Source organism: Manacus candei, unplaced genomic scaffold, assembly GCF_025592945.1.
Source record: "Manacus candei isolate 608988 ecotype Guabito, Panama unplaced genomic scaffold, ASM2559294v1 h1tg000017l, whole genome shotgun sequence".
NCBI classification, from domain to species: domain Eukaryota; kingdom Metazoa; phylum Chordata; class Aves; order Passeriformes; family Pipridae; genus Manacus; species Manacus candei.
In genome coordinates this window covers 10,849,392-10,872,648 of record NW_026138065.1, presented here as the reverse complement: position 1 = coordinate 10,872,648, position 23,257 = coordinate 10,849,392, and the positions used below count along the sequence as shown (strand labels likewise).

Sequence of the window (23,257 nt, the reverse complement as noted above, 5' to 3'; positions counted from 1 at the left end):
TAGTAGCCAGCTGGGTATCTGTCTCTTCTCCCATGCAACAAGCGACAGGACAAGAAGCCATGGCCTCAAGCTCCTCAAGGGAAGGTTAAGGTTGGACATCAGGAAGGATTTCTTAACAGAAAGTGTGGTTAAACATCGGAATAGACTGCCCACGGAGGTGGTGCAGTCACATTCCCGGGAGGCGTTCAAGGACAGAATGGACGTGGCACTTAATGAAAACGAAAACCCCGGGTGGAAGACGCTGGGCAGGAAAAAGAAGACCTTCCCGCCCCGTTCTGCCCCTCGGCTGCCGAGGCGGGGGGGACGCGCCCCGAAATGGCGGCGGCAGCACCGCCCTCCCGCCGGCGGAAGCGTAGTGACGGCACGCCGGCGGCGGCAAGATGGCGGCGTCCAGCCTGCTGTGCGGGGGGTTGAGGCGGCTCTTCGCCGGGCTCTGGGGGGCCGGCTGGGCCGCCCCGCCGGCCCGGGCCCTCCGCCAGGGTGAGTCCGGGGGCGGCCCCACGCTGCCCCGCCGTCTCGCCGCGGTCGCGGAGAGATGGTTGCGGTCACTGTAATTCGCCTTCTCCCAGTCCCCAAATACTACTTCTTTCAGGCTGAATGACTCTCATTGTGTCCTTCTGTCTCTTTTTTTTTTTTTTTTAGTTGTGGAGGTGACTGAAGGCAACACGACCACAGTAAGTCCCTGTACCCCTTTTTCTCAGTAGCTGCCTTTGCTGTCACTTCTCCTTCCTTTAGCCTCTAGTCATGTGTGTGGCCGTGTGTGCCCATGCCCGCACCCCCCCCTCCCTCCCCCTCTCCCCTAGCAAAGTTAAGAAAAAAAGGGCTGTAGGGTGCGTTGCGAGTGCAGGTAAGCAATAGAGGATTTGGCTGCCAAAGGTCAGGATTGTCACCCTGCTGCTGGTGGCAGGTGCCTCCACTCTGAGCCACCTGTGAGCTCCAAACCCCTCGCTACAGTCCTGGTGATGCTGGAAGCCCTGACTGGAGGCATTCAGAACCCAAAGCACCACAGTTCTTCAGAGGGTTCATTTCTTAAACTGGTGACACTCAACAATGTCTCAAGTACAGGCACAAAAGAGGGCATGGTGGCTTTGTTATTCCATCGTGGGCTGGCAACACGATGTGGCACTGAAGGATGGCTCTGTACCAGCTGTGTGCCATGCACATCTCTTGCCTTTGATCTGTGTTGTGTTTGGTAACCACTGTGTGTGCCATACTGACTGCAGGTGATACAAAGCTTGCATCTTATAACACACATGGTAAGAAAAAATATTTGATGAAAGGGGTATTTTCAAAGAAAGGCCTTAAATACTAAAAGAAAACAGCCCCTGAAAATAGAACAGAAGTTCTGAAGTAACTGCTGAAGAAGAACATCTTCTCAGCTACACTTTAGGACAGAAGGAAAAGATTAAAGCAGTAGAATTTGAATTTTACCTAATTAACATCGTCTGATCTATTGCACTGTATTGAAAGAATTGTCAAGGAGATTGCAATATTCTGCTTACATTATTTATGCCAGTAGCAATCTATGCCTTGACTGGAGACAGGTAACACAGATATTTTGAAATATATAAATAAGGAGAGGGGAGAAGGAGTAATTTGGGAATAGTTAGAAGACAGTGCACCTAAATGCTAATCTCTATATACATAAATAATGAGAATGGGATGGACTTTTTTTGCTTGCTAATGAAACAGACAAAACCTGGTTGTTCATCCCTTTGAAAGTCTTAAGTATTTTTGTCAAAAATGTATTTTCTCAAAAGTTTTGTCTTATTTGTATTAGTGGACATTGTCATGTTTGAAACCGGCATGGAGCAGGTTATTTGTTCTATTAGAGATTATATATCTAAAACATATGGCAGTTAACAAGATCTCAAGACTGTCAAAAAACCCAAGTTTAAGGTGTGATACTAGGTGTGATAGAGAGTATCTTTTTCTTGCCTTGAAATGCCAGGCAACTAATCTCTGCCCAGAAACCTGAAGAGAAGAGCTTGCAAGCATGCCCTGAAGTTGTTCTAACCAAAACAAGGGGTAGCGTGCACACCAACAACACACACAATGTATTTTGCACTAATATAATTTACATCCCTTTGCAAAGGAGATGTAAATTATAATCTCAAAGTCCCAAAACATTAACTGAAGTTTGTTGTAAAAAAGGTATGCATTACATTAGCAGAGCCCTCTATAAAATTAATTCTTCCTGGAGATTTGGAGTTTTTTGCTGAGTAATATCCTAGCATCAGTCTAGGATCCGTCAGTGCCCCTAGATGAGGAAAGTCTTGTAACAAACAGTGTAAATTGAGAAACCACGTTTCTCAGTGTATCCATTGGTCACTCCATTTATCCTGCCAATTCTCCGTTCGTATTTCCTGAACCCATCTTTCTGTGCTTATCTTTCTATGTGTCTTTGTTTTTATCAGTATTGAAGGAAGTCTTTGACATGAACCAGATGAATGAATCCCAGAGAAATCTGGATTGGATCAGCATACTGAGAATGTAGAACCTCTTTATGCACTCTTAAGTTGTTCAACAGAAAAATAGCAACTGAGTGAATTAGCAGTATTGAAATCCTCAGTAATTGGGGAATAATTGCTAAAGCCTATACACTGAAAGTTATCTCAAGAAACAGTGATCTTGACATAGCATTCTGAATCTGTATTCATTTCCAGCATGAAATTACAGTCAAAGTACAATCTAAAGCCAGACTGGCAAGAATCAAGACCAAATACACCAGCTTCCCAAAAAATAACTTTACTGATTAATAAAAAATTAGATACTGGCCTACATTTTATATTCATAGTTAGGTATTTGTTTCTGTAAAACTGACTGTTTTACTTGTGGGAGGTAGGAATCTTACTTAAAATTTGACAATACTGCCTCTTTGAGATAGCAAGATGCTTGAACTACAAATAACTTATGTTTCCATTTTCCCATCACCAGACAAGAAAGACACAAACCCAGAGTATGAAAGAGTTCTACCAGTTCAGCTGGATGCCAGTTTGCTGTGCATGCTTACAGAAAATGTCTTGCTTTTATTTTCCCAGATTTTCCAGCACAGAACCTGATGGTTTCTTAAAAGTAACCTTGCATTCCACCCAGGGTTTCTTTTCAAACTCTCTGGTGCTTGCACTGTTTGAGTCTGTCAATTGATGCTCAGAATCTGCATTTAATCTTAACTTGACCAGAGGAAGCTTGCAAAATATTTTGGAGAAAAAAGGCTTAGTTTTGTTGGTTTTTCTGTCCATCTGGCTGCAGTTTGAGATAGCTCTTGCTTCTATTAGTAAGTCCTCAAGAAAAAAAAAAAAAAGTGCACATGTAGATAGACTTCATATTCCTATATTCCTACATATCTACTTTTAGAAAACAAATTTGTCGAGTTCTTCCTTTACACACCTTCTACATCTCTTTGCATGTTACTTGTGAGAAAACTTGAGTGTTAGACATCACCACTTTGTAGTGATGTAGAAAAGATCATCTTATAGTCTCGAAAAAGAATTGTCCAGCAAATTAAACTGGATAAAATATTGGTGTATGTAAAAAAAAAAAAGAAAAAAGAAAACCACAAACTCCACAGACGTCTCCTAGCAATGCTTTCTTAAATTTAACTTTTGCTCAGAATTTGCCCTCTTTGTGATTTATAATCACTACAACTTCAAGGCATGGTGTTTCAAAAGAGTACTGCAATAAACAGAATTCGGGTGAATATGAGAACTTCACACTGACTGTCAACTAGATTACATTTAGTAACCTTTACACAAGAATTTACCAAAGGGTTTTCTATGCCCTCTGGATTTTTCTTCTCCCCGTAGTCTGTGGCATAGATGTACCAAAGTGCTTGGTGTACCTATATAAAAGTGAGTTGAATGCAGATACTCTTTTCCTTACATCTGCACAGAACTGATCAAAGTATTGTGGGCTTCATGAAAAGTATTCCTTTAGTCACAGGTGCAGGTAGAGGTCTGAGCTATGCCTGATCACTATATCCTTTAAATTTCTTCCTAGATTGAAGGGAAAATTATAGAGGATGCTGAAGCACCAACTCCTCCAAACCCCTCTGGCCAGTGTCCCATCTGTCGCTGGAACCTGAAGCACAAGTACGATTATGTGGTAGGTTTAATGAAGGAATTCCCCCAACTTCATAGCTAGGTCAGATGACCCTCAGATCTACGTACTGCACAACCTGCCCCTCTTGTCTTTTGCTGGGTGTAGTAAAGATACTTAACTCCATTTCTGCTTCTCTTGGGTGTAACAAGAGCTTTCTATGGAGTAATCGTTTGCCTTGGCTGATGGTGTTCCTGGGGAAAAAAACGGATGAGCTCGTATCAAATAGATTTGGAATTATACAAATGGCCATCTGCTCTGGGAAGGCCATATATTTCTTCTGTGCCCAGCTGCCTTTCAGCATTGCACTTCCAGGAGAATCAAACTGGAATGCAGCATTAAGTCAATGGATACAGGCGTGTTCTAACTCCAGAGAGGCCAAAAGACCTGGCTAGATCAATTATATGACTTCAAGCCCTACAATTTCTCATTGGGTCATTACCAATAAGTTAATATCTGTTTCATATAACCTTTAAAAGTGTTGATGAGTACAAAGGAGAGCATACATTTTTTACATACCTTGCAACAGAAAAAACAGGTTTTGTTCAAGCTTTTTGCAGGAAATGCTAATGAGAGGTTCATTAACTAATGAGGGCATAACTAACACTAAATCTAGACTATGAGAAGAAAATCCTGTAGTACTTTAAAACAGAAGTACAACAGTTAAGAACACTTTAGAATAAGAAGCATGAGATAGAAGATGCAGAATGTAACTTTACAAGAGGTCATTCAAACACAGAGTTTACAAAGGGACTAAGTTCCCCCCTTGCAAGCTAAAAAAACTCAGAATAAGTTAATGTCAATAGGATTAGAGAGATATAAGTACATTGGAGGAAAAGAAATGTCTGTGAGAAAGAAATTCCATTAATGAGAGAAGGGGACTGAAAGCCACATTTGTTGCAGAAAGACTAAGCATGTAGTCCTAGTGCACACACAGAAAAGAAAAATCATGTTTTAATATCTGTGTAGTAACGGCAATGTTGAAAATGTAAAACAACAGGAAAAAACAGGTGTAGAAATCACTTAAGCATTGAATTAGGTACAGACCAACAGGTCTGGATTGCATGTTGCCCCAAGATCTTGAAGGATCTTAAAGGAATTACTAACAAATATATTACTTCACTCACAGGATTTTTTTAAAGCATGAAAAAAAAATCCTAAGGAATCACCAAATGGTTTGAAAGTAGCAAGCAAAATAATAAGTTGAAAGAGGAAGGAGAATGATGCTGATGATTACCAGTTGGTAAATAAAATGTTGCAAATTCCGAGTAAAATGCTATCAGCTAGGAGTAAAAACAAATAATGGATTGAACAGGACTAATTATGACTCATGAGTTATGAAGAACATGAGTACAGCAATAAGTGCCAGACAAAATACTTGCAATTACTCCAGACAGGTGAAACAGCAGATATGAGATGTAAATGAAATATGTTTAGTATCTTTAAAAGCCTGTGTTGCAGAAATCAAGGCTTTAGGATCTGAGTATTGTCAGTGATTTTGACTCAGGTTGGGTGCAATGTTAAACAGGGAAATTAGTTGTTGGCAGGAGAGTATTTAGTGTTCTCTGGTCTGGTTTCTCAGCAACCTGGGAAACTTAAAACACAATGAATTTGCAGATTATAATAAATTAGGTTAAATGGCAAATACCATTAAGGTTTGGAAAGTACTACAAAAAAGATCGTGTTTATTTTATGTCGCCCATGTTTGAACACAGCATTTTCTTGGAACTCATTTCTTCTTCATGTTTGCTGAATGGTGGTGTAATCAAAACCAACCAATCACATTGGAAAATACTTTGTTAAGGTTACTGCAGCTACGTGACTTTTGTATGCAAGAAGTCAACAGCATCATTAAACTAGAGATTTACAGAAAGCATTCCATGAACCACATATTAACAACTCAAGAGAAACTATAAACTGATGTTCAGGGGTAAAATGAGCTGTGGCAGTGGATTAAACTTGGAAATTAATATATAGACTCAGTTTCTAGTGCTGTATGTGGTAGAAGACTCTTGCATGTAGAGATAATCGTGCCATCAAGAACCAAAGAAGCAGTTTTAGACAATGTGATGCTGTAGAGTCTGAATTCCAGGATTAGAAATGGGTCCCAACAGACACAGTAAAACATGAGTTTTACGTGTGTTTGTAGAGTGAACTAAGGTTACAAGTTTTCTTCCACACTTCACTTTGATTCTTAGATCCTGATTCTTACTGCTCAGTATGGAGGCAAGAGAAAACCAAATGTGAGGAGAAATACTGCAGCCAGAGTCTTGTGAATCATTGCTAGGATCCTTTCTAAGAAATTGTGGTCCTGAGAGACAATCTAGGAACATGTCCATCTCAGCTGTCATACAATTTTTGGATGCATATGCATCTAGTGTATATATTATCCAGTACTACTCCAGTAGAGCAGAGGAGAACCTGGACAAAAAACTGAAGAGAGCAGTGTGAACTAGTATTTTGTAACTGTAGAAGTTTCTTACCTTATGTTTAGAAGCATCCCTCTGTGGGGCTGGTGAGAACTAGGAGAAGTTTCAGTTCTGGAGTAGACCACTTCTTTTGCTTGTGTAAGTCCCTTATGCTTTTGAATGCTTTGTACTGATCACAGATTTTCAGGATTTTAAATGTAAAGGTGAATAAAAATCTCCCTTTTCTGCACTAAAGTGGTCTCTGCTATTTTCTTTGCTGCAGCAGTGATGAGCAGCAGAATCTTGAAATGCTTAAATACTAAAGTGCAGGCATTTAACTGTGTGGGCTGTTAAGCAGTGGCACAATTTACTCACTGGTGGTTAATTGTCCTAAATGTCTGTAAATTGAGAACAGCTATTTTTGTTAAAGATATAGCCTAGTTCATAGAGCATAACCTATAAGCTGTGCTTGGTAAGAGATCAGAATGGATGGATCACAGTGGTTCCTTTGAGACTGATAAACTGAGATCAGTCGGTTGCACAGAAGGGAAAGTGTGAGCTTTTTTGCTTGAGACGCTTGTAATTGGACTGAATGAGGCACTATGAAAAGGGAAGTGTTGAATTAGCCCCTGAGGGAGCTGAGTAATATGACCTCACAGGACTTTCCTTTTGTCATGTGCAACTAGCACAGTCTAAAGTAGTGGCATAATGAGTTACTCTGGCTGTCAGAGAACTGGGGGACCAGTGTCTCCAAAGTTATTAATCAACTGAACAGGCATTGTGAGCACTAGCAGGTCATGATTCCAACCTGCCTCAGCTGTGGTGTGGAGGGCTGCAGTTGTCTTTGCCAGTTCAATCCTTAGCCTCTCCTGTGGCTCAGGATAACAGAGCTTAAGATATAAATTCCCACAGTTTGTGGTCTGTGTGTGTCCATCCAGTGAAACTGAGGTCTCAGTTGATTTTTTTTTTCACATCTATTGGAGATAAAAATATTATTTTGGTCATTATAAGGATGCAACTGGATTGAAAACTGCCATCCGGTTTTGAAATGCCTGGAGAATGGTGTACAGCTCCCAGGAGTAAAAGAGAAAGGCAAAATTACGCTCTTGTATAGCTGGAAATAATGACTGGTGGACTTGTCCAGTACAGCCCAGTAGTAATTTGTCTGCACAGACAGAACTGTTCTCATGGTAAATTAAGGTTTTAATAAATCACATATAAGCAGTCAAGGATCCTGCTTTTCAAAGTGTCTGCAGACACTGAAATGCAGAGATGCCTTGCATTTTGGTTACCGTCCATTCACAAGAACATGCGGTATATAGCATTCCATTTAGCAAGTTTGTCCTGTTAGAAGTGAAGGCTAAACTTGTTTTTCATTTCCCCCCTTATCCACTTCAGACATCATTAGTTTGAGTAGGCAGTAAATATGTCATCTTGCTTTGGCAACAATTAGAGGAAACCAAACTTTAAGCTTTGCCTATTAGCCTATTATTAATTCAATCCAAGTTGTTTTCATCAAATGCTGCAGATCACAGGAGTGGGAATCTGAGTCCAGCCTCATGGAAGCTGTCCAGTGATTAAAGCAAATCCGTGGTTATGGGCTTGGCTGTCCACTAGCACAAAATGTGATTTTCATGGAACATGACGGCACCATGAGAACTTGCCAGACATTTTTTTCTTTGACCGCTCCACATATTTGTTCGCTTCCCTCCACAGCTGCCCAGTGAAGTTGGCTGTACCTGTGTGCTTTCTCCCAGTGGTAAGATACATCTGTGCTAGTACTTTGGGAGAGCACCTGGCCTGTTAACTGTGGGGATCTTCAGGAATGGACAAACCTTCGGTCAAGCGTGCAGCATTTTAAGCCAAATGGCATGAGTGTGATTTGGAGCTGTAGCAGCTGGGACATAGATGATTTCAGTCAAGAAATGACTGCCACACCAGGGTGTTGGTCAGTTGGTGACAGTGTTGGTCAGAGATGATAACAGAGAACAGATTTTCTTGATTTGTTTTTCTCCCACAGAGAGAAAAGGAAAGACTATCTCCCTTTGCTTCCCACCTCTCCCCTTTGCATGGAAACACTTGATAACAAGCCTGTGACTCCATGAGGTGTGGTAGTAATATTGAGAAATCACTTGGACCACACACATGCCCTTCACAAGAGCCTGTGGCCTACTTAGGCTTTCAGGAGTGCAAAAACTGGAACTGCCTCCAACTTGCCATTAGCTCCTTTTTGCCTCCTCTCCACAGAGTAATGCAGCAGGCTAGTAGCAAAGTCTAGCAAGTTTTTTTCTTTCTAGGCACTTGGAGCTGAACATCCGTTTTTCATTCAGGGAAGTGGTGTGTCCTAAATGGCAAATTGAGCTGTTGGTCATTTGAAGAACCAGATGGCTAAAAGAGAGCAAAAAAGGGAATGAAGTTTTGCCCTGGTTTCCTGAATCCAATCCAGTGTGTTTCAGGAGTGGTTGAAAGTCAGTGACCTTGGACTGTTTGGCTGGCCTCCATCCAGTTTCTACCAATGCAGCTGGCACCATCTGGTTCCCTGGTTACTGTTCTCCTTGGCAAGGCCATGTGTCAGCTGGGCTGAGGACACTCCACTTCCATTTTAACCATCGACGGCCTCCCAGGAGCTTTTTGCTTGTTGCTCAGCTGTGCTTTTCTCGTTCTTTGGATACAGCATCACTCTGTAGGGTGCCCGATAAGTCATTTGATGTCAGTGAGACACTAAAGTCAGTGTCTAAATGTCAGTGAGCCTTCATAATGCACCATTGTTTTCAAAGGAGCTAGATCTGAAAATCAGCCTGAACACATTTCACTGTAAACCAAGTAGAAGTAGAAAGGAAGCCAGGTGAGGGAAGAGGGAAATTCTGTGTCATGATGGTATTAGTGAGGGGAGGGGGGAAGGACAAACCAAACCAAAAACCAAAACAAACAAAACCCCTCTAAATTGTGTCTGTAACACTTGTAATGCAACAATTGTCCCAGGTGACTATAAAAAGGGAAATGTTATATCCATCTTAAAAAGGATAGAAAGGAGAACCCTGGGAACTACTACCTGTCAGGCTCACCTCCATGCCTAGGAAGGTCATGGAACAGATCCTCCTATAAGTTGTGCTAAGGCACATGGAGGACAGGGAGGTGATTCAAGACAGCCAGCAGGGCTTCACCAAGGGTAAGTCCTGCCTGACCAACCTGGTGGCTTTCTATGATGGAGTGACTCCCATCACTGGACAAGGGAAGGGTTACGGATTTCATTTATCTGGACTTCTGTAAAGCCTTTGACGCTGTCCCCCACAACATCCTTCTCTCTAAATTGGAGAGAGATAGATTTGATGGGTGGACTGTTAGATGGATAAGGAGTTGGTTGGACCGTTGCATCCAGAAGGTAGTAGTCAGCTGCTCAGAGTCTGATGGACATCAGTGCCAAGTGGCGTCCCTCAGGGGTCCATACTAGGACCAGTGCTATTTAGTACCTTCATTAATGACATAGACAAGGGGATCGAGTTCACCCTCAGCAAGCCTGAAGATGACACCAAGCTGAGTGGTGCAGCTCACACACCTGAAGGACAGGATGCCATGTGGAGGGACATGGACAAGCTCAAGAAGGGGGCCATGGGAAACTCATGAGGTTTAATAAGAGTAAGGTGCTGCGCCTGGGTCAGGGCAACCTCTGGTATCAGTACAGGCTGGGGAATGAACGGATTGAGAACAGCCCTGCCAAGAGGGAATCAGGGGTGCTGGTAGATGAGAGGCTGGACATGAGCTGGCAATGTGTGTGCACAGCCCAGAAAGCCAATTTTGTCCTGGGCTACATCAAAGGCAGTGTGGCCAGCAGGTGGAGGAAGGTGATTCTGTCCCTCTACCTTTCTCCTGTGAGACACCACCTGGAGCACTGCATCCAGCTCTGGGGTCCCTAGCACAGGAAAGACATCAACCTTTTGAGTCAGTCCAGAGGAGGAACACCAGCATGATTAGAAGGATGGAGCACCTCTCCTGTGAGGAAAAGCTGAGAAAATTGGGATTGTTCAGTCTGGAGAGGAGAAGGCTTCAGGGTGACCTAATTGTGTCCTTCCAGTGCCTGAAGGGAGCCTACAAGAAAAACAGAGAGAGACTATTTGCAAGGGCATGTAGTGATAGGACAAGGTGGAATGGCTTCAAACTGAAGGAGGGGAGATTTAGATGTCAAGAAGAAATTCTTTACTGTGAGGTTGGTGAGGCACTGGAATAGGTTGCCCAGAGAAGCTGTGGATGCCCCATCCCTCAAAGTATTCAAGGCCATGTTGCATGGGGCTTGGACCAACCTGGTCTAGTGGAAGGTGTTCCTGCCCATGGCAGGGGGGTGGAACTCGATGATCTTTAAGGTCCCTTCCAACTCAAACAATTCTATGATTCTATGACAGCATCTGTCAGAATTGGCCATTACCAGAAGGCCATCCTAAATTCCAGCAGCCCCCTTCACAGCTGAGGTGGTCTGGTGCTATGGAGGTGGATGAATAATTCCTAGTTAGCTAGATTTCTGAATACTCATTTTATATTCACTTGTGATTGTTTGCTTTTGCAAGGGCAGTAAATGAAGCTAGGAATGCTCCAGGGAGCTCTTTGTAAAAGACGAAAGATGGGGGGTGAGAGCAGGTCTGTGAGTCTGTGAACAGGCTCACCCAACATGAAAAGCAACAAGTACTCTTTGTTCTTGCCTGTTGCCCTAGACAGGGGGGTGTAGAGTTCTGACATGCCTCATTTGAAATCTTATTCTGTCTGAGTGCTCAGTGGCAGGTCCCCTCAGACTGCAGGCAGCCTCTGCATGGTTCTGCTGCCTCAACTATGAACATATTTACAGCAGCAATGGAGAAGTAAACTCTCACCAGCAACAAGTCTGTCAACAGAAGGGGAAAAAATAAGCAGAGTCTCCAGAGGCCCTTTGGGACAACTTATGCTGACATCAGGATGTCAAGGGGGCCTTCTTATGTTGGCCTGAGGTACCTTTGCACTGGTGCTGTGTGTGGAAATGGAGAGCACATACTGAATCCTGGGCTGTTGTACTGTGTACAGTTAATGGGACACTCGTGCAACAGCTGGTGCTGCTGTGTTTAAATGTTTGTCATTCCAGCCCTGTGATACTATCTGATCCTAGAGATCCCTTTAATTTTGTTTTTATTAAGAATGCTTTACATTTCTAGATCATTGGTCTACTCTGGCCTCCAATCGGGAGGTCTGGAGACACACTATCTATAACACTGCTGCTTCTTTTGAGAAAGCACGCAGGATCACTCTCGAGGAGAAAAGACAACGTAGAAAGAGCCGTGTCTTGTCGATACCACCTAAGGAGTCCTTCTGCTGTACCTTTTGCAACCGGACTTGTCTTTTTCCCACTGGCCTTTTTAGCCACCAGCGCGCTTGCAGCAACTGTGGGTAGAGTCCTTCCCAAATCTTCATTTGCAAAGCCTAGCCATGAATGAAGGAATTGGAAAGGTCAACAGCAGTGTAGTCTAAATGGTTCTTGAATCACAGATGAACCCTCAGCATGCTTTGAGTGCTCCTTCCATCCAGCATGGCTGTCACAGCCCCATCTTATTAAGATGCATGCACAGTTGAAGGACTGAAGGCAGCAATTTATCCTATTAGGCCTTTCTCATCAGCACACGTTCTTTTCTTACAAAAAGCTTCCTCATGCAAGATATTGGATCATTGCCCTGCTCTGCACCCTTCCAGAGAGACGTGAGGGAAGTTCTACTATGGGAAACTCGATAGAAGTTTGAGGAGTAGATAGCAGAGAACAGTCCTGCTTTGAGGGAACAAAGAGGGGACCAGAAGTGGTCTAACATATCTGTGACCTTTAGGATAGCAGCTGTGATGGCATTTCAAGTTGCGTAAACAGTGTCCACCTGTGGGTCTTGTGTAACTGTGCCTGAGTACCTAGGACACATTATCTTAGCAAGAATCTTGGAGCAAGTAGTGAAACAGTGAAGGAGCAGAGATTGCAGCTGACATCATGTGTTTACACTAATGAAGTCAGGGGAAGACTCAAGCCATCTGAGTGACCTTACTGAGCTAAGCTGGCAGGCAGCAAGTGACAGCAAGCAAAAGCCACTTGTTGTCAAGCTGCAGACAAAATGCGTAGGAAAGAATCATTGTTTTGTTTTGAATTGTTTTGAATTCTGTACACAGCACAAGGGTCAGCACAACACCTTGAGTACCAGCAGTTAAGGTAGCTGTAGCACTGATGGTTTGCCCTTCTCTTCCTCCATCAGGATGTCTTGCTGCTGAGTCAGTTTATCCGTTCTGATGGAGGGATGCTGCCACGAAGGATCACAGGCCTCTGTTTGGAGGAGCACAAGAAGGTTGCTGTCTGTGTGCAGATGGCTCACCGTGCAGGTACCTAGCCTCCACCTGAGACAACCCTTTACTGTGGAGTACCTATAGAACCCCTTGAGAGGGGTCTCCTGCCCAGTAGGTATAGCTCAGTGGGATGACATTGTCCAGTCACCCAGCAAACTCATTATTGTCCAAATACTGGGACAGGGTGATGGAGCAGAGACTGCTTGTTCTGCTTACTGTGTGTCTTGACTCCTACCATGGTAGCAGACATTTATCCCTGTAGCTGAAACTACCGTTGCAGAAAGATCTGGAAAGTGGCTCAGTCTCTGTTAACTAATGATTAAACACCTGCTTCTGAAATGACGTGATTTAGTGTAAGCTTACCTACCCCTTTAGTAACACACAACTCTCTACCATCTGCCGTGTGACGGCTTTTTTACCTTTCCCTGGGACTGGGACGCAGGTTGTCACAGTCAGAATATTGTGCTGATCGTTATTACTGGTACCTGAGTTGTATCCAAGTTAAATGGACTGAGAATGTTAACAGTCAGATTTTCCATCCTGGAAATGAAATCTAATTGGACACCAGTGCCCTATGTCCTCTGAAAAATCCTCTGCAGTGAGCCCAAGTGACAGTGTCTTTGGTGTGTATTTCCTTCCTATACCCAGCAGAACCTCCCAGCTTTGTCTTGGCTGAGGTGCAGGTTCAGCAGTGACTAAAGACAAAATATCTTTTCTACTGTACTTGAGCTTTTGCTGTGCTGTCCCAGTAGCAATCTGGGTTTCCTGGCTTACGAGGTGTAATGTGACTTCTGAATGCTGTAGAAGCAAGGAGGCGCTGCAAAATATTCTCACACCTTTCTTTTTCCGTTTCAGGTTTGTTGCCAAACCACAGGCCTCCACTTCCTGAAGGGCATATTCCCAAGAGACCCCAGCTCAACAGGCGAGTAGTCTTGTCTTTCCACATTTCCTTTTTTCAGGAATAGATTGGAAGAGGAAACGGGGTAAAACATGCCTCAGGCAACAGGGTTTATAAAGAGTACTCATAGCATTTTGGAGAAGATCTGTCACAGTATTCTCTAGCCAATCTTTTAAGGACAAGCCACATCTCATACAAACCATTTATCCACACAGGATTAAAACTGCCACACGTATTAGGGTCTACCCACCCTTCCTCAGCCGTGCTCGCCTCCTCATCACTAACAATCAGTAAGACAGTCACAGGAGGACACCACAGAGATGGAGTCACAGCACTACAGATTAGCTGAGGCTGGAAGAGGCCTCTGGAGATTGTCTAGTCCAAGCTATGTGACTCAAGCAGAGTCACATAGAGCAGGTTACTCAAGACTATGTCCGGTCAGGTTTTGAGTATATCCAAGGATAGACCTTCCACAGTTTCTCCAGGCAGCTTGTTCCAGAGAACCACTCTCATAGTGAGACAGTGTTCTCTTATGTTCAAGCAGAATTTCTCATTTCAATTTGTAACTGTTTCCTCTTGTCCTGTCACTGACACCTGCCTCTGTGTTCTTTACACCCTTCCTTCAGGTACTATGAACATTGGTAAGGCACGCCTGAACCTTCTTTTCTCCAGATTGAGCAGTGCCTTCTCTCTTAACCTTTTTAGCCCCTCAACAGCAGCAGGAGGGTGCCCAGGCAGAGTAACAGCAGTGAGTGGGGGACCGAGCAGCCAGCAGGGGCCCATCACAAGCCTGTTGCCTTCTGCCCCATCCCTGTTTCCTGTAGTCAGCAATTCACCCTCTGTCTGCCCTTCCTATGCAACAGGATCTCTTTCTCCTCCCCAGCCTCAATGGCCCCTGCCCTTTAGTGGGCGAAGGGAAAGCCTGTGGCTGCCTCCTGCTCTGTGCTGGGCACTTGGAGGTGCTAATCCCCTGTTTATAACCTCACACTCTGTTTCCATGGGGATGCCAGAGCGATGTATGAACCTCACATTAGCAAGCCATGGGGTTACCAGAGGCCATGGGTCCATTGCTGGGAGAGCTTGGAGTGCAGGGCTGAGGATGGCTGGAGACTCCTGCACTTCAGGTCTGACTCTCTGCAGTGGAGATTTGAGAGAGGTTCTTGGAAATGTCCCTTAGAAGCTGGCATGCTGCATAATGTAGCCATCAGATACTTCAACTGTGATAACTTCTTTCCTGTGTCTTATGAGCCTTGGGGATTCTTTAGTAGCTGTTGTCTATCTTGTAGCTGTGAGGTAGAGCACATTATCTTGTTAGCATTCACACTGCAACCCTGCTTAGCAGGCTGAGACTGGAAATGGTAAGTGCAGTAACTTGCTGGACTCCACATCTGATTCCCTGACTCTTACAAATTGTTCCATAGGCTTTTAGTGAGAACAAGGAATTAATACCTCCGGATACATTCTACATGCAAGTAGGTGTGCTACACCTCTTAAATAAGGGATTTAAATTGGAAATTAGTATCCAAGCTCTTCCTGTTGTATTGCTAGTCCCTCCCTACACCACCCTTGTTTTTCTCTTCCCAGTGAGGGAATGTAGGAAGCAGGGTGGAAGCAGAGTTTAGAAAAAAAGAGCAGAGCTATTGCAGAGGATATGGAACAGCATTGAAATAGGCAGGCTTTGGGGTCTGGGTGGAGACAAGAGAATAGGATCAAGAAATCAAACTGAAAGTTTTGGTGGTGAGCCTGAAACTAAACAAACAAGTCAAAAAACCAGGATAGAATGCTGGTGTACTTCAGGAGTGCTCTTCTGGTCACTCATGATTCTTCTCAGCCAGATGGAAGGGGAAAGCTCTGTGTTGGAGCCTTGTGAAATCTTGCCATTGCAGTTCTGTAAGAGTTTTGACTGTGTGTACCCTCACCTCTATTTCCCTCATTGCTCTCTGGAGCAGCAGCTGGCACCACATAAGGCAGGAGTTACAAATTGCTTCCTTCCTCTAGCCTGAAGGGCACCTACATGCTGAAGTCATACAACCAGTACTTATTTTGGGAATGAGGCCAGAGCTCTTATCAAAAGTTTCCCACATAAATGACTTGTCCAAGCTTACCTTGTCATTACTTCTGTACTTGTTTCTGAAGCTTCCTGTAAGTCTGTAGTAAACTTGGGAAGCACCCAACCTGTGGTGCTGCCAAATGCAGGTGAGCTGACAGAGAAGAACAGGGGCAGAATTGGGCTTGGACTTTGGAGTGGAACAAGCTGCTCTGTTCAATGCCATGAGAACATGACTGGGTCATCCTCTAAACCTGTTTGACATAATATCAGGCTGCTCACCGAACTTAGCTTGTTTCTTCATTGTGTTTGTGTCTGCTGGATTTTTTTAAGTACCAGTTCAAGAAGGGATCAGCAGGATCTACAGAGAGCCTACTATAGCAGGTAGGCTATAGGAATAGCTGTAGTAGGCTATAGTGTAATAGCAGCTATTACACAGTTAAGTGATGTATTTTCCAAATCCTTGAGTTTCATCTCTTTGAGATTGCTATATTGGCTGCTCTAGCCATCTTTACCACTGTGCTTAGATGAGAGGTAGCAGTGCCATTTTACACTGCTGCTGTAGCCCCGGGAATGCCAACAGGGAGAAACTGAGGGGCCTCATAATACACTTGGGCCCCTTGTTAAAGCTTTTCCAAGACAGGAACACAGGTAATGTACATTCCTTAACATCAGGTTATCCAGCCCTTGCATTTTCCATATCTTCCTGCAGTGATGCCTTTTTTCTCACTCCACTAGTGTGTCTACTCTGTGTGTGGTGTTGAAATATGCTCTTTACACCCCTCCCCCTCCAGAATAACTCTCACCAGTTAGGAGCAGATGGAAGTGCCCATGCTGTAGATGCTGAAACTGTTGAATTGCCACCAGCTGCTTGAGGAATCTTTTACCTGATCTCTGAAGGAGCCAGGGATCCTGGAACAACAGTTTGCCCAGTGCTGTGCACTGGTGCTCTCAAAGGTAAAAAAAGACATCACTTCCTTGGCTCTACAGGAGACTGGTCCTACTTAGGCAAAAGAAAGTAGTCATGAAGCACCAAGCCAGCAAACAGAGAGGAAGATAAACTAGGATCAAGGTGGCAAACTGAGACGGATAGTCCTCACAGGTGGCTACTGATATCTAATATACTGAGAATTTAGGCCATTCCCAGACACATGGCCTCCCTTCTGCTCTCTGTCGCTCATCTGCACTTATTCTCTTGCCATCAGAACTTGCATTGCACATGGAGGAAAGCTTTGCATACAGAAGACACAGTTCCTGCTATACCATTCTAAAATAAGGAAGTGCAAGTTGAAAAGAATAGATAGAACACTGTAAAGGTGTATTCTGTGTCAAGACTGGGACAATAAACTTTGTGCTGCTGAAGGCCAGTGTTTCTCTCAGTCTTACCTGTACTTTTGTGTGCTCACCCTTCTCCCCTGAAATTCCTCTCATTGCCCCACCCCATAAGCAATCCATTGTTTCTTTGCTCTGAATTGAGAAATCTTTCACTTTTGTAAGGGAGGGACTTCTGAGAAGTCACTGTCTGCTCCAGATGCTACCCCACATAATTCTGTGAGTATTCCTACCATCTGGGGACTGCCTGCCTTACAGTTACACTGAGCTGAAGAATGTCTTGCTGACAGTAGACTGCAGCATCAGCTGCTAGAGTGCCAGGACAAAGATGAAAGCCTAAGATAACCTTCAGGACTGATTCCACTCACACCACCTGAGACTGAAGGCGATTCATCATGGGAAATGTAACTTGGAGTGGGAGTCAAAAGCCCAGTACCTCTACTGTAATACAGATCTCAGCATTCACTTACTGCATGTAGACTCACAGCAGCAACCCCTGCTTGGCTGAAGTCTGGCAGAATACTTCATTTGGATGAGCAATCCCTTTCATTTCTCTCCAGTCTTGCAAAGTTCTGGTTGGTGCTCCCTTTGGCCAGGCTTCTTCCTGGGCTGTGTCAGTAGTTTTGAGAGCAGCTTCATTTGTTGCTGAAAGAGGGACAAACCAGCCTGATGAAAAATTGATTTGTCCCTGAGGCAACGTACAGGCCATCTGCACAGGAGGAACCCTATGGTTCCTGGGCAAAGATGCTAAGGAAGTACACAAAGAAGGACTGAGGAGCTGTGTTAATGTATGCAGCACCAGAAAGCCCCAGAAAAGCTACTCCTCAGCTATTAATTTGCTGCATTTATGGCTGTCTTGGCCAGGATGTTTGGCCCATGTCATGGTCACCCTGATTAAAGTGAGCCTGCTTCAAATCTGGCATGCACTGGCTAGCACCTAGCTGGGATTAAAAGGTATCATGCCACCATATGGAACTATCAGCAAACTGTCTTGTTTTAACAAGGGTCAGGCATGCTGACCTGTCACTGATTTAGTGTTGTGAAGTGTGGATTTATCATACAGAACCCCTCTTCCTCTCAAGAAGGTGCTCTTCTGGTGCTTATTGAATGATGTTTTCCAAAAAGCATAATTCCCGTTCTATTTTCTGAAGTGGTTTTATTGTCTCAATTGTAGGAACTTTGGACATTCCCTTCTGCGTGCCCTAGATTTCTCTGCAGTACTGGGTTTTCACTGTTTTCCAAGGGATGGTTCCACAAGCAAATTTGTCTTGCCAAGGATTGACCCCTCATCCTCAGCCTGAATTCTCCCCTTCATAACTCCTGCTGTTACTTCTGCATCCATTCATGCTCCAACCTGATATGTTCCAGTTAAGTGCTGCAGCAACAAAATATTTTCACTAGCCCAAGAGGCTGAGGGAGTTCTCAGTGATCTCACCAGCACTGTGCAGGGTGACAGACTGTTCTCATACTCCAGAGTCTTGTGTGTGCAGGACACTACACACTAGAACCAATTGGGAAACAGCCAAGCTCAGCTGTAGGTCAAACTTCTTCCTTTAAGTAATGGAAACCTGAATAGCTCAGTGATTTTCTTTTCACCGTGGAGGTTGTCACGTAGATAATGTGGACTAACACTCAATCCAGAACAGTCCCTGAATTCAAGACAGTATCTAGATGCTCTCTTAATGTGAATATAGCACTCATTTTCTTCTGGCAGGTCCAAAATATTGATTAAAGCACAACACTCTAAAGTTGTTGCACACACCCTTTCCAAAAGGACTAGGGGATTTCACAGGTTCCCTGAGTCTCAGCTCTGTCAGCAAGAGGTGCTGTAAGATTATGGAGTACTTGATTTTGAGTGCTCAGCTGCCACTCCATTTTCAATTTCCTGCTGGAAGAGCATAACTTGGCACAGGTAATATCCAAGTTAATCCCTCCTCCATCACCTGAGCTGGAGGAGTTGCTGTGTGTTAGGAAAGAAGCAGGTTCCATGTGAATTCCTCATGAATTACAAGGTTCTCAGGCTCTGTGGACACCTCTCATCCCTAGGAGCAGAATCTGGTTTCACTGCTATCAGCATTTTACTCCAGCAGCATGTGGTTTCTCTCATCTGCATGGAAACTGTGTTGTGCATAGCATGTGAATTCAAAAGCAAAGAGCCAGAAAGGTTGCAGGTGAGCGAAGCCAAGAGGTGTCGTGGGAAGGGATGTGGCAGGGAAGAGGCAGTCTCGCCAGCACTTTGATCGAGTGCTTCCTGCAGTCTGTAGCCCTCTGCCTTCTGCTCTTAATCCAAACAAAAGCCATATTGAAAAAGTTCAGTGAGGGTTCAGAAGTTCAGCCTTGAACTGCACCAACATGGCCTTTGCTTGGGCTGTGTGCAGCACTGTGGTTGCCCCATTTCCCTTACCCAGAACATGGAAGCCCTGTGCCTACTCCGGGGAGTTAAGTAGCAGCCTCCAAGGGGGAAGACTTTGGGGCCCTCCTGCCCACTAAATAAAATCCATGGAAACAGACATCCACATGCTACAGAGATTTTAGGCTATTAGAATGACTGCAGGAGACTAACCACAGTTGTTTCCATCCTGCTTATATCTTGCCTTTTCCCATCAGGGAAATCCCACCAGGATTTCCATCACACTTCATCCAAACTACTTATTTTTGCAGCTGGAGTGTAGGGATTCTTGTTGTTGCTCAGGACTCTACCATACTCAGGGGCAAGCAGAGCCCTGAGGTGAGTCACCATTCCCAAAACTGGCAGTTCTGTCCCCCTGCGCCCAGAGTGGGAGCTCTGCACACCGAGCTAATGGGTTTAGGAGACAGCGGACCAGCTGCATTTGGCATCCATGTGGAGGGTCTGTCCTGACAATCCTCAGACCATCCATCAATGTGTGTTTGTAGGTGGTTATAAAAACTCCCCAAGACAAACCATGTTGTCGGATACAATGAAAAGTTGGGAGACTTGGCTAGAAAAGGGGGTATGCTACCTTACATGGATGGCAGAGTTTGCAAAAAAGTCCCATGTGCTGGCCTTTGAAGCTCTCGTATGTGAGTTTTGTGGATTGTTTTTACTCTGTGGAAAAAAAAAACTGTGTGAGACAGTAGGAACTGGAGTTAGTCAGAGAGGAAAAGGAACTTTGTAGACTGACTGCTCCCAGGGATCAGGCTTTTGCGCTGCTGAATCAAGGTAAAAAAAAAAAAAAAAAAAAAAAGCCAGCAAACAAAATAGGACAAGTTTGAGTTTGGGACAAAGCAAGTATTAAAAGCCCTAAAACCAAATGTGCTCCAGGAAGGGAAAGCGTCCAAATGTCTGTTTCAGTTAACAATGAAAAGCCCCAGCCTGCAGTCCCCAAAGGAAGCCAAAAGCCTGGACCAGAGGGCTGGATTAGACCTGCTCAAAAGAGAAATAACAAAAGCTTTAAAATCAGGCCATTACTAAATCCTCCTTCCTATGCAGAATTGGGGTGTGCACTTCCAGCCCCCACACAGAAACAGAGGGATTTCTTAAAAAGCCACTGTCTGTCTAAACCTGCACACAGCATTGATGTGTATCTCACATTCACACATTCACTTCTCTCCCAATGAGATCATTTATTATCACGGGAACACTTTCCCGTAATCGTGTGGACACGTGACCAGAACTGCACTTGGCACACTGGTGCATTAAAACAGTTTGGGATTTTTTTTTCCTCCTTTGCCCTAAGTGCAGTCTTGCAATACCAAAACTTGTGCTACAGCTGTCCCCCTGCAGCAAGGAGAATATGAAAAGAAGGACCTAGCCCATGTGCCCATCTAATACCCCCACAGCTTCTCCCAGAGGAGTTGCCTTGCTGTGGTTCTTTGCCAGATTCCAAACTAGGGACCTGCGTTTGGTCTCTCTGAACTCTCCTTGCATGTGAAATTAGAGACAGGAGACTCTCTCCTACTTCCTGTCCCAAAGTTGTTATGTAAGGGATTCCACTAATGCATGAGCATAGCATTACAGGTCAAAAGGGACTAATTGAAGGCACAAATAGGAGAAGAAGTAGTTGGATCTTGCTCTGTGTCGTCACCCAGACCCCTCCTGCTGTTGCTTCTACATGTTTTAACTATGGTAAACTCCTCAAAGCAAAAGCAAAGCATCTTGGAAGTGGCTTCATTTCAGAGGCAGGAATCTCCACATGTGATTAATTTTTCATTCTGTGCTGTTTGGGAGTGCTGAGTAATAAAAGGGCTAGGAAGATGGGCTGTTACATACTCTGTAGCTGCCTGGCATAGCAAGCTTTCTTTGTAGTTCCTAGGAATGTCCCAAATGCCTTCAAACAAATGCATTACATGGTCTCTATCCAAAGTTCTTAATATCTCAAATTTGCACAATGCAAATAAAAGGTAACAAAGCTGTTTGGGGAGAGGATGACTGATTGAGGTTACATTAAGACCATGGGATTACTCAACAGAGGCATGCAAACATCTCTGTACAAAGTTTATCAGTCTGTTCCAAATTCTAATTTGTTGGAGCATTGTTTGTGCAGATTATGCTAGGGTTTTACTTTGGATCTTTATTGTCTGAAAAGACTCCTCTTTCTCTAAGGACCTCTGTTCCCCTCTCTACTGGTAGCAAAAGATTTAAAGCCTAACAAAACTCGAGGCCACCCAGTCACAGGGTAAGATTTCCAGTAACTGATTCTGGATCTGAAATCCCCTGCCTGTTTGCAAAGCCAGGTCTAAAACTTCAAATGGTAAAAAACAGAGGATATTTGCCAGACATTACTCTTCACAGAGATTTGTAGTTGTGATGATAATTCCATTCTAATACCTCTTACACTGTAGGTGTTGACTTCCTGCACCAGCAAGCTGCAACAATACTGTTGTACAGAGAACACTAGAGCAAATTTGGACATATGAAAATACAAAACTAGGCCAGAAATCCATTCCATGCATAAGAAATAAACAATTATCCCCCAAAAGTAAATTAATCCCTTTTTAAAGACTTTATTTCTCACAGCATTTAGCCTTTGTAATTAGTTTACCTTATTGAGACCAGCTGTTGAAATAACACTTCCCCTAGAGGCTGAATGCATTTAATCTTGGACTTAGTTGTAATGATGGGATTTGGCATTCCAGTTTAGCTGCAGGTGGACAACTTGCCAGCAGCCTGGAGACTACACCTGATTTGCTTTGTGAGACTGAAAGTCAAGCAGGTGCCAGTGGGTTCAGTACAGAGGTGAGCTTAGAAATTCCAAAACAAACAAAAATTGCTTTCCAGTAGTCCCTCCTGAATTAAGAGAGCTCTGCTCATGGTTATTCCTTTTATAAATAGGCATGTGGGGAGGCAAAGGCTACAGTGCCTGCTTCTGCTTCAGTTAAAACCTTTTCTCAGTGATCAGTCTCCAACTGAAACATGTTTGTGTTGTTTTGACAGGTACCTGACCCGCTGGTCCATCAGATCTGCAAAGCCCATCTGGAAGAGGGGCCCTAAGTGGTGCAAAAAGCCCTTTCCAATCGGACACCCTTTGCTGAAGGATAATGTAAAATATACACGAAAGCCTCTCTCTTTAAACCACTAGTGGCCAGAACTGGCATAGTTAGTAAGCACATGTTTTGCACTGGTCTGCTTTTTTATTTTTCCAAGTTTGTCAATATCTCCAATTTTCTTATTCCAAAATTGTCCTTGGTACTCTATATTGTGTCCAGCTGTGATCTGTTCCTCTAGAATACAAGATCCATCAAAGCAAAGTTCAGAGTGCAGAATGATTTGAAGAAAGCAAAGGGCAAAGACTTTCGCCTCAAAGCCAGAAAGGATCTGAAGGCTTTTGTTTCTTTATGTTCCACATATGGGTTTGGGAAAGGATGTTTCCTTCTTTTTCCATCAGTGAATGGTGTTTCCCAATTAACATGTGTTTCAACTCAGATTTGCACCATTTGGGCTGTGACGCTGATGGAAGAAAAAGTCCCCTCAGCACTAGGTTTCCTTGGCAGGAACAGAAATTGTTAATGACTACTGAAATTAATTTTTTTATTATTATTATTATCTGTACTATCCACCATTTGCAGCAGAACACCTGTGGCCGTGGCAGACAGGTATATGTGTCTTACATATCCCCTTAAGGATTCCTGGCTTGTGCTTCACTCCTGGATCTGAGAAATACACAGTGTTGACATCCTTGA

General features: G+C 43.9%; 1 protein-coding gene across 3 annotated transcripts; it reads left to right on the top strand.

The window, feature by feature from the left end:
- Positions 1-341: 341 nt before the first annotated feature.
- On the top strand, positions 342-23,257 carry MRPS18A (mitochondrial ribosomal protein S18A). Of its 3 annotated transcripts, none has more exons than XM_051783293.1 (6): positions 342-480; positions 643-674; positions 4,000-4,104; positions 12,752-12,875; positions 13,695-13,761; positions 18,291-18,433. In XM_051783293.1, the coding sequence occupies exons 1-6, from the start codon at positions 381-383 to the stop codon at positions 18,415-18,417; spliced, it is 555 nt and encodes a 184-aa protein (XP_051639253.1). In that variant the 5' UTR covers positions 342-380; the 3' UTR covers positions 18,418-18,433. The 3 variants fall into 3 exon arrangements, with proteins under 3 accessions (XP_051639253.1, XP_051639252.1, XP_051639254.1); XM_051783292.1 differs by lacking the exon at positions 18,291-18,433 and adding an exon at positions 22,512-23,257 and having other exon boundaries at positions 343-480; XM_051783294.1 differs by lacking the exon at positions 18,291-18,433 and adding an exon at positions 16,579-16,612 and having other exon boundaries at positions 343-480.